The sequence below is a fragment of the Colius striatus genome, chromosome 18 (genome assembly GCF_028858725.1).
Source record: "Colius striatus isolate bColStr4 chromosome 18, bColStr4.1.hap1, whole genome shotgun sequence".
Lineage (NCBI taxonomy): Eukaryota > Metazoa > Chordata > Aves > Coliiformes > Coliidae > Colius > Colius striatus.
Window position 1 is genome coordinate 2915760 of NC_084776.1, and position 16514 is coordinate 2932273.

Sequence of the window (16514 nt, forward strand, 5' to 3'; positions counted from 1 at the left end):
TCTCTGCCCGCGCATGCGCCCCGCGCCGCGCCGCGCCGCCCGCCTTCACACGCCCGCTCACGTGACCGCGCCGCGCCGCTACCCGGACGGGCGGCCGCGGCCCCGCGTCACGTGAACGCGCGCGGCGGGCATGGGCGTCACGTGACAGCGGCTCGCGCCCGCCCTTCCCTCACAGGAAATGGCGGGAGGCGGCGGGTGCGGCCCTCGGCCGGTAGCGGGGCCCTCGGCCCCCGTTACCGGCGGAACCGAAGCGAAGTGTGCGCTCAGATGAGGGAAGAGCGAGGCTGAGGCTCAAGCGGTCCCGGCCGTGGCACCTCTGCCCCGGCGCTGCGGCTGCAGGCAGGGGAGCGGCCCGGCGAGGTCAGCCCTCGGTCAGGGCAGCGACACGAAGTTTGCCAGATAAGCGGTTTTTTGTTCTCGCTACGGAGAAAGAAAGAAAGAAAATAGTTTGGTTTGGAAGAGCTTGGCACGTGCTTCCTCTGTGCTCTTCCGAGAAGGGCTTCCCAGTGCTGTGGGGATACGGCACCGGGCTCAACAAACAGGCAGGCTCTGGGCCTCCCGCAGCGGCCGTGTGCAGGCCAGCGACAGAAAGCAAGTGGAACATTGACCCGTTTTGAAGTTAGAAGAAACAAAGGCAGTACTTCGAAGTGCTTAGTTGTAAGGGGTTCCCTAAAATTGGCATCCCTTCAGTGGTAGAGCAAATAATAGGCAGAGGGACATGCAAGGAGTGCAGAGCACACTCTTCCACGTAAGCTGGAACACAAAAAGTTCCATGTAAACCTAAGGAAAAACTTTCTGACTCTAAGGGTGATGGAGCCCTGGCACAGGCTGCCAAGGGAGGATGTGGAGTCTTCTCTGGAAGTTTTCCAAACCCACCTGGGTGCGTTTTGTGTGACCTAATCAAGGGGAACTTGCTTTAGCAGGAATAGCAGATGAGATGATTTCTGAAGGTCCCTTCCAACCTCTACCATTCCTTGATTCTGTTTGTCATTGTGCACAATTGTTTGTCATCTGTGCAAAAAAAAAAAGAGCTCACCATCAGTTACACCAACATAGTACAAGGTAGTACATCTCTGCTGAGGGTGCAGCAGCTGAGGATGTGATCCATAAGATGAAAGACAAAAAGATGTAATAATCTTTTGTATTGTTTTGGTTGTTACAGTTTTTCAAAAGTACTCTGAGAAGTGTTCTGTATGTGTTGGTCACATCAGCAGGTTAGTGAGACTGGTGACAGCACTTGTGCTTTCCTTCAAAAACTTGAATGTTCTTGCTAAGGGAGAATAAATACTTACTGTCTCTTAGTGAAGGAAATAGTTATAAACAAGGAAGCCAAGAACAAAACAGAGAAACAATATTGGTTACCTACTTTTGAGAAGTTAATTTAACACCTGCCAGTCGAGTATAAAAAAGGAAAAAATTGCCATAAGCAGTAGAACCAGATTGAGAAAATCATAGTCACACAGAAGAGAAGATAAAGCAATCTTGTGGAGGGGTGGCACAGTGAGTCCCTGCTTTCTCCAGGCCAGCAGTGAGGGGCACCTAAAACCTGGACTATAACAACAAAGGATGAATGAAGGAAGAGTAAAAGCTGTCTTCTGGTCTCTGCCAACAGCAGTATCACCTTCCTAACCCAGGCTATTCCTCAGCAGAGGCTGGAAGTGCTTCAGGACAGAGAGGTATCTCCTAGGGCTACCTGGCCTTCCTTTCAAGGCAGCTTCCATCTCTCATTGGTCTTCCTGGTAGGCTCACTTCTGCCCTTTTCCTTCCTCTTTTTTCCTTTTCACTTTCCCCCTGAACTCGCCTGCTTGGTGACTTTGCTAAAGCCTCCTTTTGCTCCAGCCTCTTCCTACAGCCACCCCACATCATGCTCCAGGCATCTGCTTCCAGCTGGCCCCTTGGCACAGGTCCCTGCCACTCCTACCTGCTGCCACTCTCTCAAATATGTCACCTCATTCTCAAAATACTGTAATTCCACATTTCCAGCTGCCCAAGTCACATAAGTCTCAGGTAGTCCCTGGCTGCCTCCTCCTTGTGCTGCCCTACCTTCTCTCTCCTTCACACTCCCAGGAGTCTGGCAAGCCCTCTAAAGCCACCAAGGTGAACCATTCCCAATCTAGCACCAAAGCATGGCCCTCAGTGTGCTGCAGAGTGGGGAGGGCTATTCCTGCACTGAGGATGATGGTGTTCCCTGGAGAGGACACTGAAGTGGGCTCAGTGTCATCCAGCTCAGCAGGGGAAGCCAAACAGGTCAGTCCTGGGTCAGGTGTTAACCCAGCTGCATCCTCTCGTCCCAGCAGCCAGGCTCCACATCTAAGGCAAGGTATGTGTAAAGTCTCTCTCTCTTTTACTTTCTTCCTTCCTCTTTGCTGCTGCTTTCCTTAGCTTTACTGTCCCTGGAAAGTCCAGGGGTGATGGGAAGTAAATGGTACCCATTTGTGCTCACAGCTCCCATGTGGCTGCAAAGGAAGCCTCTCATTTTGAGTGCTCGTGCCCTACCAGACAGAAGATGAACACTGGAGATATTGCTTTAGTTATTACCTTGCTGAGAGACCTGAGATTGCATCACGACTCTCTCTATGCCACAGTTTGTGCTTTTTTATTGCTTTTTCTTCTGTAAACTGCTTTGAAATCTTCCTGGAAGGAACTGTGTGCTGTAGTTCAGCCACGCTTGCAGTAGCATTCTCATTGCTTCACTCACATTACCCCTTCCTTCCTCTCAGGGCTGTCCCCAGTTTCCTTAGATAGAAAAGGTAGTTTACTCACCACATGCCTTTTGTGTTGCATGATTCAACTTCAAATGTGTGATGAAGGGGCAACCACGTAGGAAATGTGACCTTCAAAAAACAAGGGGGGATTCCTTCTGCAGTGCTTTCCACGAGAGAAGCTGGCAAGAATGGTGAGCGGGGCTTGGTGAGAATGATCACAGCTAATGGGGGCTTCTTGAGAACAGAAGGACTGAATTCAGCTCTTGTCAGACCTTTCCCTGGCCAGGAGATGCTCCGTGGCTTTGGGTGCAGGCTCAGAGGGATCTGTGGGCTCTGTAGAGCACGTGGGTGTGCACCATTGCCCTGTGATGCACTGACCACGAGTGTATTTTCACTGTAGCGTCACATACCTCCTACACAGGGTATGAACAGCCACGGGAATCTCCAGTTACATAAACAGCAGTGGGGTTACTGTAGAAAGCAGGCACTGGGAGGTAAAGCAGTCTCCCCAGGATATGGCTTTTGTTATTTAGGGTGTAAAAAGGCCAAGACTTAACTTGGGGAGCCAGAAATCCTCAGGGATTGTGCATGGCGGCTGCTGCTCTCTGCCGCTCTCCCTTGCTGTTCACGTCCCTTACTCTCTTCACCCACAAATTCACACACAGAAGGGCCAGACTGCGTCAGGGACTTGAGCTGTGTCCTCTCTCCAAGTGCAGGTTTCATGATTAGAGGCCCAGGGGTGGCTGCCCTTCACAAGCTTGTATAATCCAATTTCAGCACCTTGTGCTCACGTGGCAGATCTGCTGTAACGCATTAACTGCTGGGGCAGTTCACCTGGGCAGCAGGTGAAACGTGGTTCATCTCTGGGTGTTTGGTGGTTTGGGTTGTTTACAGACATTGACAAAGCTGAATTTACATGGGACATCTGTATCAAGGACACAAAGTACCTTTGTAATGGAGAGAGAAACAGCCCTTGGCTTTATTTTAGCTTGGCAGAGAAGAGTTGGAAAGGAACCTGATCTATGAGGCGGTGTCTGTGGTAGATCAGCAGGATTTAAAATGATCAGGAGCTCTGGAGCTCAGCAAGGCTGAGGAGCTCACGCCCCCACCTGAGCTCTGTGGAGATATTGCTCCTCCATCTCCTCTGAGGAAATTGTTTTCTTTCTGAATTCACTTGTAGACCCAGTTTGCAAATGTTTCTTATGGATAAGATGCCTGTATACCTTAGTGGAACTTTCAAAGTCAGTGCTTTGGGATGACACAGAATCATAGAATGGACATGACCATTTTTATTCCTCTAAGTATGGGAGGCACATGGAGTTGGTGGTGATTGATCCTTGGCTTGGGCCTGAGTTTGCCCCTCACCTGCAGTACTGAGTCCTTACACTGCCCAGGGCAGGGAAGGAAAATAGCTGTTCTGAGCAACCATTTGCAGTTTGTAAAAAGTTTTCCCAGTTTGCCTATCAAACCAAGAAACTGGGCTACATCTTTTTGTGTGCTATTTACCCTGATGTTATGTCCAAACTAATGATTTGTATGTATAGAGGTCCCATTCTCCCACGAGGATCTGCCTCAAGCACATGGAATCGCTTCTGCTATCTGCCACCATCCAAATCCCTGCAAGCCCTCACTATCCTTTCCCTTGCTTCCTCTGACTACTCTGAATCCTTCTGCTGTTTGCCTCCAGGACCATCTGTGCTGCTGGAGTTTTTACTGCTTTTTGGTGTTTCAGAGGCCTCTGGGATCAGAGTTTGGTTTCAAAGGACCAAACAGCACTTCAAAACCTGAGATGTGAGACACTGCAAAGTGTGTGAAGAGCTCTCCTCCTGCTCCTTTTGGCTGCCAGCTGAGGCCTTAAAGCATGAGGTATGGTAACTTTGATACTAGCATGTAGAATGACAGAGATTACTCATCATCATTAAACTATGCAGCAGAAAGGAGCAGAGAGGAGTGGAAAAGCCTTCTGGAGAGTAAGGAGTGTCTGATCCAGCAGCTGCTGTGACTTCACAGGAGGGATTTCACATGGGAATGACTGAGTGGACACAGCAGAAAGGCAGTCCAAAGTACTGCTTGCGGAGAAAGGGCAGAGAGAAAGGTAAAACTCATCCACAGTGGCAGCAAAGCACCTGGGAAAGCAGCCTGTGCCTTCAGGGTAATACTGTGGGTGGAAAAAGCGCTCTGCTCCAAGTTCAATGCCAAGGTGCTTTCCTCAAGTGTACAAACCCCAGATCGTGACATCCCAACAGTCACAAACACCATGATGGGGAAGGTGCTGCCCTGAGAAGCAGCTGTGCACATGTGTGGGCATCGTGGGTGCTCCCTATGTGACTGGGAACCGTGGGTGTGCAGCGTGTGATGTGCACACGGATGAGGTACTGATGTGCCTGTGTGACCTGTGTCCATGGCATGGGACATACAGGAGCTTGCTGGCAGCATTGGGTGGGATCTGCTCCTGGAGAGTGTGCTGTGAGTGGCTGCTCAGCATGACTACACATGGTACTCGGTGCTCACTGAGCTGTGAATGCTGTGAACACACCCATGTGCGTGTTCTCCACGTGGTGGGCGGGACGTTCACAACGTGTGAAAGGCAACGTGTCCACATGGCTGGCAGGAGTTTCTGGGAATGCCTCATACCTGGCACAATTAGATTCTGTGCTGGCACTGTTTTGTCAGGAAACCAGTAAAACTGAACACTGAGTTTCCAGCTGGGTACTGATCTGCCACCCACCGGCATGAAACGGCTGCATGGTGGCGAACCACTTTGTAACCCCACGGTCTTCCTCTCCTCACCGTTAGTCACAATTGCCCCACATGGCAAATCCCTCACTCCTCAAAAACCTCCCCGCCTGGTCCCGGCATCGCCCGGTCCCGGCATCGCCCGGTCCCGGCATCGCCTGGCCCCGGCATGGCCCGGCCCCGGCATCGCCTGGCCCCGGCCGCTGTCCGCGGGCTCCCGCCAGCGCCCCGAGGCGGCAGCGGCGCCGCCACTCGCCTTTATGTAAATGAGTGTGGGGCGGCGGGTGCTGATTGGCTGCGACGCACGGCGTTGGCGCCGCCCCCGGCAGGGAGAGGACGCGGTGGCGGGCGGCGGGTGTCCGCAGCCAGGTGTGCCCGGCCGGTGCCAGCGCTTCGTTAGCCCGCTGTGGCCGCTGCGCTGCCCGGCTCGCCACCATGACCGTCACACGGCTCGACCAGGGGCAACGCCACCGCCCGCGGATGGCCTTCCTGAAAAAGGTAAGTGCTGAGCAGCCGCACCGTTATGGGCATCGGCAACGACGGGCACAACGGGGCCGCGTCCAGGCGGGGCGATGGGACAGCGCTGAGCGGTGCTTGGGGGGGGGAGGGACCCGTGTTCGTGGCATTCTGGGCGGCCACGGCTCCCCGGGACCCCTCTGGGTGTGTGGGGTGCGAGGAATGACGGCCTCATCCCCGAGGGTTCGGTGCCAGGACCTGTTGCCGAGCCCCACGAATCCCAGCTGGCCCCGGGACTCAGGTGGAGGGGCCCGAGGGGCGACATGTGCTAAAGTTACAGAGGAAATAAAACTGTAATGTTATTTTTTTGTAGCTTAGCCTCGGCTGAATTATTCTGACACATTCCCCCCCCCCCCCCCCCCGCGTCTTTTTTTCCCCAAAAGAACCTCAGAATTATTCATTTCCCAGGGGAAAATGCATCACCTGTAGCCCCAGGCCACTCCATTCAGCTCTGGGCCACTGTTGGTCCAGTGTGTGCACTCCTGGTACTTCCAATGGATGTCTGCTTTCAGAGGATGTGTCATGGCCAACTGTCTGGTCTCTGCCTCTTCCCACTTTTTCAGAAAGGAGTGCATTTGTGACCAGCAGCAGTGGGAAGCCCAGGGATGTGCACGCCCACGCTTTTGGATGTGATGTGTAATTTTGTGAAGCATTCAGTGTCTTTTGGTTTTTTTTCTGTAGCACTCATTCAAAAGTGTAGCCAGTTTTAGTACAACTCAGATGTGCAGATTTTAAAAAGCTGAGTGTTAAGCTAGCTTTTCTCCCACCCACATCTCCTGCCTGTGGCTTATCCTGTTAGAGTGGAATTAACTGAATTTCCAGTGACAGGTACAGCCAGCCAGTTGCTGTTGGAGTCATAGTCAGCTGTCCTGCAATGCCCACGACCTCAGGAGGATTCTAGGGGCAAAAAGGGGGAAATTTGAGGCTATTCAGTGCTAAGGTGTGAGCCTGGCTATACAAGCACTGTACTTTTTATATTAGAGGAAGCAAAAAGCTATTTTATTTGTTTCTGTGTCTTTGAAGGTAAATTTGTCTGGGGAGCCCTGCCAAAGGAAATACTCTGGGCCAAATTCTGCACTGAGTAATACTCCATGGAGTTGCATGCGGGGGTGCAGAGGAGAAGCTGTGTGCTTTGAGAAAACAACCTCCAACAGCTGTGTTTTAGCTGTGCTGTAGGAGTGTGGCAGTCTTTGCAGAGGGCTCCAAGTTCCTCAGATGGGAAGGTCTGTTAAAACAGCAAATTGCTGGTACAGAGGATGAGCCGCTCACACTGAGCAGCAGGAGGCTTTGGTAGTTCTGGTACTTTGCAAGTGTCAGACCTGTTGGAAGAGAAGCTCCTGAGTGGTCAGCAGAAAGGCTTTGACTTTCATCTCTGCTTTCTTTCCTCCTTCCTTTTTCCAGACCTTTGGGCAGCCATGTATGGAGCCTCAGCTGCTGTCTGTGGCAACCACATCCTCAGATCCTCACATCCTGAGCACCTTCACTGTTTGCCTGTGGTGGGAAGCTGAGGATGCTCCACATGCATCCAGCAAGCATCCTGCAGGCTTAGACCTGTGAGGACCTAAAATCCTAGAGAGAAGCTTTCTTAATTGCTTAAGTCTGTGCTCAGCTTTACCACCAGCTGACATGTATGTTGGAACTAGGGATTCCTGCCATGCTGTCAGGCTGCTGGGCTTGGTGTGCCTTTGCAGCTGGTTCTGTCATCAGACATGGAGAGTGGGAAGGGGGCTTTTTGGGGATGGTGGGCAGTACTGTGCTTGCCATGAGGCTGCTCTGCATGACTTGGGCTGCATGTAGAGCTTGGTCTTTATGGCTGAGCCATGGGGGAATCAGAGGCCCCTGCCATGACCCAGCAATGCCTGATAGTCCATGATATACCATGACTAATTCTTAGGTTGTTTTATTCTATTTTTTCCCCTCCTAAACTGTCTTGGTGGGTAGAATATTGTCACAAAAGTCTGTCAGGGCAGGGAGAAAGCCCTTGAAATACATTTTGGCTGGATGCACTTGGCTAAATGCTGGGAGAGCTTGGATCGGCCCAAGCTCTTGGTGTCTGTGCGTGCCCAAGCAGATAGAGTCTGACTTTCACTGGGCATCAGCTGGCAAGGCAAGGCAGGAGGCAGCACTGGGCAGGGCTGTGCTCTCCAGTGGCTGCTGGGCTGTTATTTTGCTGTGCTGTGCTACGTGAGCTGCATCATGACTCACACCTCGTGGGAAGGGCTGATGGATGCCACCTGCCTTTTGCCTCTGCCGCCTCTTCACTCTGGTCCCCAATGGCTCCTCCCAGGCAGCACTGCACCGGGGGAGGGACTGGCCCTGGGTCTGCAGCATGTCTTGGGGCTTCTCCAGCCTGGCTTCCATTCATCCCAGCAGCTGCTGGCTGTCATCTGCCTGTGCATTTCTTGAGGTGTGTGAACATCCATGGACTGCCACTCTGTTTAGTGAGGCCTTAGATATGGCTGAAGGTGAGCCTTAGGCCAAGCTTAGCCTCATCCCATCCTCACTTCCTCTGCCCTGGGGAGATGCTGGTACTAAATGTGACATGTGCTTGGCCAGGCAGGACTAAGCTCCCCTTTGGTTTTGTTGCTATGGAGGTTTATGTAGGAGGCTTGGCCAGAGTGATGGCAGCACAGTGAGGGAAGCATGTGGAAGCAGCCAGCTACAGCCCTGCCTCCCCATTCACAAATTTACATCCTTTGGGTGTGGGATTGCTGTGCTGTGGGAACAGGCCTCCTCCTCTCACACAAATACTCACCATGGAGAAAGCAGATGTTTAATTATAGCACCAGGAGTGGGCAGTTGGCTGTCAGCTGGAGCCTGCTGGGAAGATTTGTCCTTCCTACATCTGAAGCCAAGATGCCTGTCTGGGTGGATGCTGAGAGAGGCAGAACTCCTCACCTTGGGAGTGTTTTGCTGTTGCATGTCTGTATATCAGAGCATGACACTTTGGCAGTGCAGATGCCCTGACCCTGAGGAGCTGCTGGGTGCCCAAAAGGTAAAGCTCAGTGAAATAAGAGTGGGAATTGCACCTGTGGTAGCTCACCCAAGCAGTCCATGAACAGTCATCTGCTTCCACAGACACTGGGAGAGTGTCTGTACTGGATTCATCTTCCCTCTCCAGAACCATGGACACTCCATCATTTGCAGAGAGGACCCTCACCCTCCCTGGGGCTCCCACCTGCTCCTGAAACACAGTGATGCTTCTTCTGAGCGCTTGCAAGCTTGAGCTTTGCTTTGCACTCAGTGAACTTCTTGCAATCAGGTGGGGGGACAGGTAGATTTCCTGTTTTCTCCTCTGGGGCTTTTGGGGTGAGGTCATCTCCATGCAGAGGTTCCAGTGATCTGAAAGGAGAGTTCTGAGGGGCTTGTGCCTCGTGGTGGCTCTGAGCCTAAGGTGAGCTCACCCTGAGTCTGGCTCCGTTTGCAGTCCTCCTGCTGACATTTACCTCTGCGTGCATCTCCACCCATCAGCCAGCATCAGGAAGTGGCTTCTGGCTCTACAAAACTCTCTAACCAGCCAACATTTTCCTGGCTGAAAGTGTGACAAAACATGCTAGAGCCCTTAGCAAAGCAAGCAAAGGTTCCCACTGTATTTTAGCCAGCCCTCTTGGCCTCTCCCCGGCAGCTGGTGCCGATAGCAACTCCTGTTCGCCAGCAGTCTGTACTCACAGTGTTCCCTCAGGAGAAGAGGAAGAGGGGCTGAGTTTTGATCAGCAAAGTGCATGGTTTGCAGCCAGAGCAGCAGACACCCCCCAGCATCAGCTCCCTGGCTCATCTCACTTGTTTCTTTTTAATATATGTTATTTCTGCCATGAGGAGATGGAGCCCAGTGGGGGACGAACGTGACGAGTCTGGAGCATGTTGCAGGTTGAAGAAAGGGAACATGCTGTGCTGGGGGACTCTGTGGGTTTCTGAGGCAATTCCTCACTCTTGGCTGGTAAAGACCCATCTCTTGAGTGCACTGGGGAGCAAAGGGCAGGCTGGACTGTACTGCTTGCAGGGAATGAGTCCTGCTTGAGCCTGCTGAGACGTGCCCCGTGGTGATGGCACAGTGCTGTGGTGGTGAGGAGCAGGGCTGTGCTTACCCCCAGGGTCCCTGTGTGCTGAAGTGCTGTCTGCAGAGTGGATGTGCAGTTACAGAGAAAGTGACTTCCCCAACATACCCATGTTTGCTTCGAGGGAACTAAATGTGAGTTTCCCAAATGAATGCTCTGCCTGCTGGACCATCCTGCCTCTCCTCAGCTCACACTGCTACACAGGCATCTCTCCATGCCCAGCCTTGAACTTGCTGAGCCTCAAACTGGGGGTTCAGTTAGAAGATCTAAACCAGTCTTTGTATTCCATTGCTTTGGATCTGGGTTTGGTAGTTTAAACTATTTTGTATAAAGTATCTATGCAAAGATTTGTGTGAAATGTTCCCAGGCTTCTCTGGTTTAGCATTAATTTGACACTGGTTTTAAAAACAGTTGAAAATCCATTATTACTGTCAAGCTCAGAGTGCATCCTGTCACTACAGACTTAAATCCTCACTGGACTTGGCAAGACTTAGGACCAAAGTCACTGTGGTGCCTGTGAAAACAATGCCCTTGGTTATGCGTGAATGTCATCAACTCACGCTCGTTAAATCCTCTAATCCTAGTTAAAAAGCTACAGCCTGGCCCAAAGTGAATGTGTGGAGAGACCAAATTGGTCCTGTTGGGCCAATTTTGATTTAGTATCTCTGGAAGCAGAAGATAAAAAGAAAAGCATCTTCCACAAGTGCTCTCATGGCACTCAGATACTGTGAAACAAGGAGATGAGGAACATGCCTCAGCTCCCCCTGGCTGAGCAGGAGGCTCTTGTGCTTTTGGGATGGTGTTAGTACAGAATCAAAGATAAGGGGAGGGAAATGCCTTTGAAAATCTTGATCTTAAAAAAAAATAATACCCAAAGCCAAAAAAAGATAATTGGGAACCAGAAATAAGAGAAGTCTGGCCCTGAGGGTGAGACTCACCCTCCATAACATGATCTGTGACAGATGAGTCAGCAGCATCCCCGGGGAATCAAAGGCAGGAGATGCTGCCAGGTAGGAGGGTAAGTTGCTCAGGGTGGTGTGTCTGAGCTTTGCTGCCTGCAGACACCTGGGTGGGTGGATGCTGCTGTCCGCAGGAATGGCTGCAGGGTCCCTTGTACACCTCCCTCCTATGAGCTGGGCTCTGTTTCTGTGTTTGCAGTTTGCTTTCCCACGTGGCAGTTCTGGTCCCCACCGGGTTGGTCCTTGGACAGCTTTTCAAAGCCGTGGCTTGGCTGGTGGCTGTGCTTTCTCAAAGGATGAGCCTTTCTCATCTCCCCTGGCTTTGAGCTTCTTGCTCAGCCCTGGAGCAAAGCAGTGTGCTTTTCCTGTTGCTCTTCTGAAGTCCTGCCTGGTTATTATCTGCAGACCAGAAACAGAACCTTTGCTGTTTGGTCTGCAGCTGGAATAGTGCTTGTTTGCTTGGTGCATGGTGCCATATCTATAAATCTGTGCACAGCTGGACTATTTGTGCAATAGAAGCACAGATTTTATTTCCTCCCCTTTTTCTTTCCTATTGCCCCATCAAGTAGCCCACTGAGCCAGAGAAGAACATTTATGGGTAGCAATAGAGGGGGGGTTTTAATTGTATTAGCTCAGCTCTGATGGGACAGTTACATCTTGTCCCTTGTCTGCTAACCCTGGCTGTGTGTGTATGTTCTGTAGGAGGGAGTGTAAGAGCTGATGTGGTTTAGAGGTGGCATCTCTAATGGCAAGGGGAGGTTTAGAGAGGACTGTGGCCATTGCATCTGTTCCTGTGTCACACCACTGCACACCCCTCTGGGATGGTGCCAGGAGCTGTGGTGATCCTGGGGCTCCAACCTGTCCACTCCTGTAACACATCCCATCCCCTTCCATGCTTTGCAGATCGAAGCACTTATGATGGAGATGCAGAATCCAGACACAGGCATCAAGACACAGACGCAGAAGGTGATGATCACGAACATCCCCCATGCTGTGACAGGTAAGAGCTGTGTGGGGAGAAGGGACTGGGCCAAGAATGTTCATCAAAGAAAAGCTGTGTGTGGACCCTGTGGCCACCCCAGGGTTACCAGTGTCTACATGCTGGAGCCCCTGTTCCCACAGGCTCTACATCCTTTGAGACACACCTGCTCCCTTTATCTCGTTCTCACTTGTGTCTCATGTCATTCCTGGCTCTTTGAATCAGACACAAACATTGATACTCACACTCTTTTAGCTGTGTCCTGTGGGTTTAACTCGAGTGACCCTGTTTTCTCTTAGCATAGTGGCAAGTAGGTACTTCAGCCTCCAGACCTGTCCTGTTGCCAATGAGGCTGGATCACAAATAAAGATAAAGAAAGTAGACAGCTTGGAGTCAGACTGAAAGATGGTGCTTAGGAGTGAGCAATAAACAATTGGTCTCCCTTTTTATGTTTCTTGCTAATAATAATTTTTCTTCAGAATACAGGAAAAGAGCAAAATATTCAGCCCACTTCTCTGCCTCCAAACGACAGCTTTTCTTTCTTTGAGCAGAATGAAGGAGAAACAGCTTGGAAACCGTGTTGTGCTGTGTCACGGATGGCGCTGCAGGCAGCTCTTATCACAGCCTCCTTTGTGCCTGCTTGCTCCTTTCACAGGGCACTGTCAGTACCTCTGCTTCCCTGCTCCCCAAGCCTCCACAAAAGCTCTTGTAAGGGATCCTCCACTGTAAATATTAACACATACTCTACCAAAGTTTCCTCCTCCTGCTTTGTTTTTTCTGCAGCACTTTGAAATTCAGAACAAAAACTCCCACTAAAACCAGTGAGCTCCAGGCAACGACTTGGCCAAACAGGTTGATGTTTCCCCACTGTATCTGCAGGGCCTGCTGGGCCCTGTGTGCTGTTCTTGCCAGTCCTGGGGGGTTTTTAAATGAGGAAGCAGAGGTGCTGAGGTTGTCACTTGCCCATGGGTACTGTCAGTGAGTGAAAGGTTAAGGAGGACTTGGGTGACATCTGAAGCCTTTTCTCAGCAGCATCCTGGATGCATTACAGTACAAACCCCATCCTGCATTGCAGAGCTATTCTGCAGCTGAATTTGGGGGAGTGCTTTACACAAGCAGAGGAGCTGGCTTTGCCTCTCCTTGCTCTCAGAGAATAGTTAAGGCAACACTGCTGAAAAGTTGCATGCTGAAAAGTTGTTCATGCTGAACATGAAATGCCATTTAATTTAAGTGCAGGGGGAACAAGTACTTCTCTTGATGTCTCACCAATGTAAAATACCACTTCCTAAAAGTCCATGGCTGGATGATGTGGAAGATGCCCACTGACACCCATCCTCTTCCTCTGTGTGTGCTGTCTGCTTTATTCTGGTTCCTTAACCAAAATGGCTTCAAGTTCTCTCTTGCATAAGTCATAAATTCAACTTCTAGTCCTTCTAGTCAAGGCAAGTGAGTTCCAGACCCCTTGAATGATGGCCATCTCTCTCTAAAGTGTGACATTTTTAGTGCTGTGCAAGGTGCATGGGAAAGACATTAGAGCAGTGGATGCAGATCCACTGAAGAGAGCTTGGCTCTCCATGTGCAGGAGGCTAACTAGTTAAATTTGGTGTTGGTAAAATGCCTCAAAGCAGAAGAGGCAAATAAACCTCCATGTTAAATGCACACCTTTGTGGGAGAGTGCTTGAAGAGCTGTCTAGAAATGAGTGATGAGATAATCCTTTAATTTCATCTATTTCAGGAAGCAGGCAGTAGGATAAGAGCTCTGAGCCCCTATTAGAAAGTTAAGTCATCACTGCAATGTCAAGAAAGGTCAGCACTTCAGTCTGCAGTGTTAGGAGACGTTTGGAGTAAAAGAGCAAGAACTGATTAGTGAACAAGTGTGGTTTTGCCCGTTTTAAATGGAAGGAGGTTTGTGAAATGTGCCCCCCAGAACATGAGACTAAAGCTGCTGAAGTTTCTGCTGCTGATGGGTGTCACTGGTCACACTCTAGCAAAAGAACTGGGAGAGATGAATGCAGAAATCTTGTTTCCCTCTGATAAGTCCTGTTGCCACTACAACTTGGATCTGAGACTCAGCCATCCCTTCGGTACTCAATGTTGTGTCTCTTCAAGGGCTTGAGGCAACCAGTCACTGATCTTCTACTAAAACTGGGACAGGACTGTGGTCTGTGAATCTAGAGATACTTGCAGTGAATCTTTCAAGACAAGATGGTGCAAAACAAGAGGAATTTCACCTTCCCTGGTCATGGAAGCTGTTGCTTAGGTCCTTTCTAAGCCGATGACGAGGCTTTAGGTGTTGCTTAAGCCCCACTCAGGTTGTGCCACCCTGAGGTCAGGGACTGCCTGAGGCTCTCTCCCAGGAACTGATGCCAGCTTCCTAGGAGACAGTCTGAGTGTCAGCATGGCCAATGAGAGGCTGGCGGTGCATTTTACCTCTGCTTCTCTTTGGTGAATTTGAAAGCATGTTTGCAAGGAGTCTGTGTGCTGGGTGGGATCCAGAGCAGAGTGAGGTGACAACTGGAGAGGTCTCAGTTTTGCCCATGGATTTTGGCATGCTCCTGGTTTCATGCACCTGACAGTTTCTTTGCTTTACAGGTAACGATATACTGCAGTGGATTCTCCAGCGCTTGCAGATCACTGAGGAAGGTGAGTAGAAATGTAACAACTGAAGCTTTTCCAGCTTTGAGTTGTAAGAGCTTAAGGTCTCCATAGACAAAACCTCTCAGATAAATTCTTCTCTCCTGAGTAGCAGCTTGCTTTTGAGTTCCAGTGCAGTGTTTCTGTGCAATCAAGACATTTGCCTTCTCCATTTTCAGAGGCACTCCACCTGGGAGACCTGTTTGTCAAATATGGATACATCTACCCTCTTCAGGAGCCCAAGAATCTCACCCTTAAGACAGATGGCAGCCTGTACAGGTTTCAAGTGAGTTGCATCTTCTCTAAAGCCACTGAGAAGGAGTTCAGCACTAGCTTTAAAGGCAGGCATCTGGAGCAGCTCCCCAGGAGCTGTAGTCATGAGACCATGCTGTGTAGCTGTGCTAATGACTCAGGGTGCAGGAGGAAGGGATCCATAGAGAAGCCTCAGGCCAGTTCCACCAGTTGTGTGTCAGGTTACAGTTCACAGGGAAACTGTACCCTAAAGTAATGTACTTGTTCAACTTCAAAACAGCTGTGCTTCCTTCAAATGTGTATTCCCTTCCAGGTCCTAAAGTAGCCAGTGGAATTTCTGGTTGAAAATAGAACTATCTTGGGAGACCAAATAATGAACATACAGAAAACATTCTAATAATAAGATGTTATCAAGGTTCATTGTTGGCCTGTTTCCACTATGATGGGAAATTAGGGTACCCTTGTTGGTACTTTGAATTAGAATGTGGTTCCCACATAGTGCCAAATCAGGCTCTGGCATCTCAGCCTGAAGGCTCAGGCGGCAGTGAAGGGCTGCTCATATTAATGGGTTGCAGAGCAGGAGTGGATTTGACATTGGCAATCTGTTGGTCTTGGTTCTGCTATGTCTGGCTCGCAGCACTGTGTGAGCTGACACACAGCTGAGGCTCTGAGTACAGCAGAGGAGCACGTTCCTCTCCCTCCAGTTCAGGTGTTGCTGTGTGCCTCTTGGCATGAGTTCAGGGCTACCATGCACTGATGAAAGGCTTTTCTTTATTCTGCAGACTCCCTATTTCTGGCCTGCACAGGGCTGGCCTGCTGATGACACAGACTATGGTGAGTGATTGTGCTGCCTGTGTTTGGGAGATATAGTGCAATGTGTTTGTGTATACAGTCCTGCACCATGTTTACTGTTCATCTTTTTGTGCTGTGGAGCCACATGCAATGACCAGCCCTTGCATTTTCTTTCATCATATTTTGTGAGCAATTCTCAGTAATGCTGAGTTGAGGGAACTCTCTGGATGTGACCATCTTGTAGTGGCCTTGATGAGGGAAAGTGCTTAAGTTTCTCTTACATCCCACTAAGACCCAACAAACTGGAAGGTGTCAGGAATACTCTGCTGGGTAGGGGAAGACTTCAAATACAAAGTTGATTTCCCTGAGCAGTTAAGTGTAGTCCTGGATCTGAGCCCATGATTATCTTCCTGTAGGTTTGGATCAAGGCCTCCATTCAGAGATGGTGCTTTCTTTATGTAGTGCACAGTGGCTTACAATATCTCCTGATGGCTCTTTCCATATTAACCTTCTGTTTCCTTTATAATGCTTTTTATTATGGAGCTGGTCATGAAACTCAGGCTGATCAACTTGCTTTGCTCCTGTGGGCTTTGTGGTTCACAGACTCATTTGTTTATACCAAGAGTGTCCTCTGTGGCTTTTATCTACATTATGCTGTAGATTTTCTGGGGAAATAAAATAGCTCATTTTCTATTGGAATGTTTTTAATAGAACTGGGAGTAAAACATTGGCCTGTGTTTGTAAAACTTGGAGGTCAAACACTGAAGAACCTGAACATCTGAAAGATTTGGTCCAGCATCCTTTGACCCAGGAAATCCTGGCTGAGGTCCCAAAGGAGGAGTGGCTGCTGGCAGAAGGCACACACCACCCATTTTCCATGGTTGCT

General features: G+C 50.1%; 1 protein-coding gene across 4 annotated transcripts in view; it reads left to right on the forward strand.

Moving 5' to 3' along the window:
- Positions 1-5777: 5777 nt before the first annotated feature.
- The window catches only part of RGS9 (regulator of G protein signaling 9), a 32496-nt gene continuing 21759 nt past the window's right edge, over positions 5778-16514 (forward strand). For all 4 annotated transcript variants that reach the window (XM_062010907.1, XM_062010904.1, XM_062010905.1 and 1 more), the window contains exons 1-5: positions 5778-5939; positions 11875-11971; positions 14543-14593; positions 14764-14870; positions 15619-15670. In XM_062010907.1, the coding sequence (XP_061866891.1) occupies positions 5877-5939; positions 11875-11971; positions 14543-14593; positions 14764-14870; positions 15619-15670 (370 nt within the window). In that variant the 5' untranslated portion in view covers positions 5778-5876. The remainder of the gene's footprint in view (positions 5940-11874; positions 11972-14542; positions 14594-14763; positions 14871-15618; positions 15671-16514) is intronic.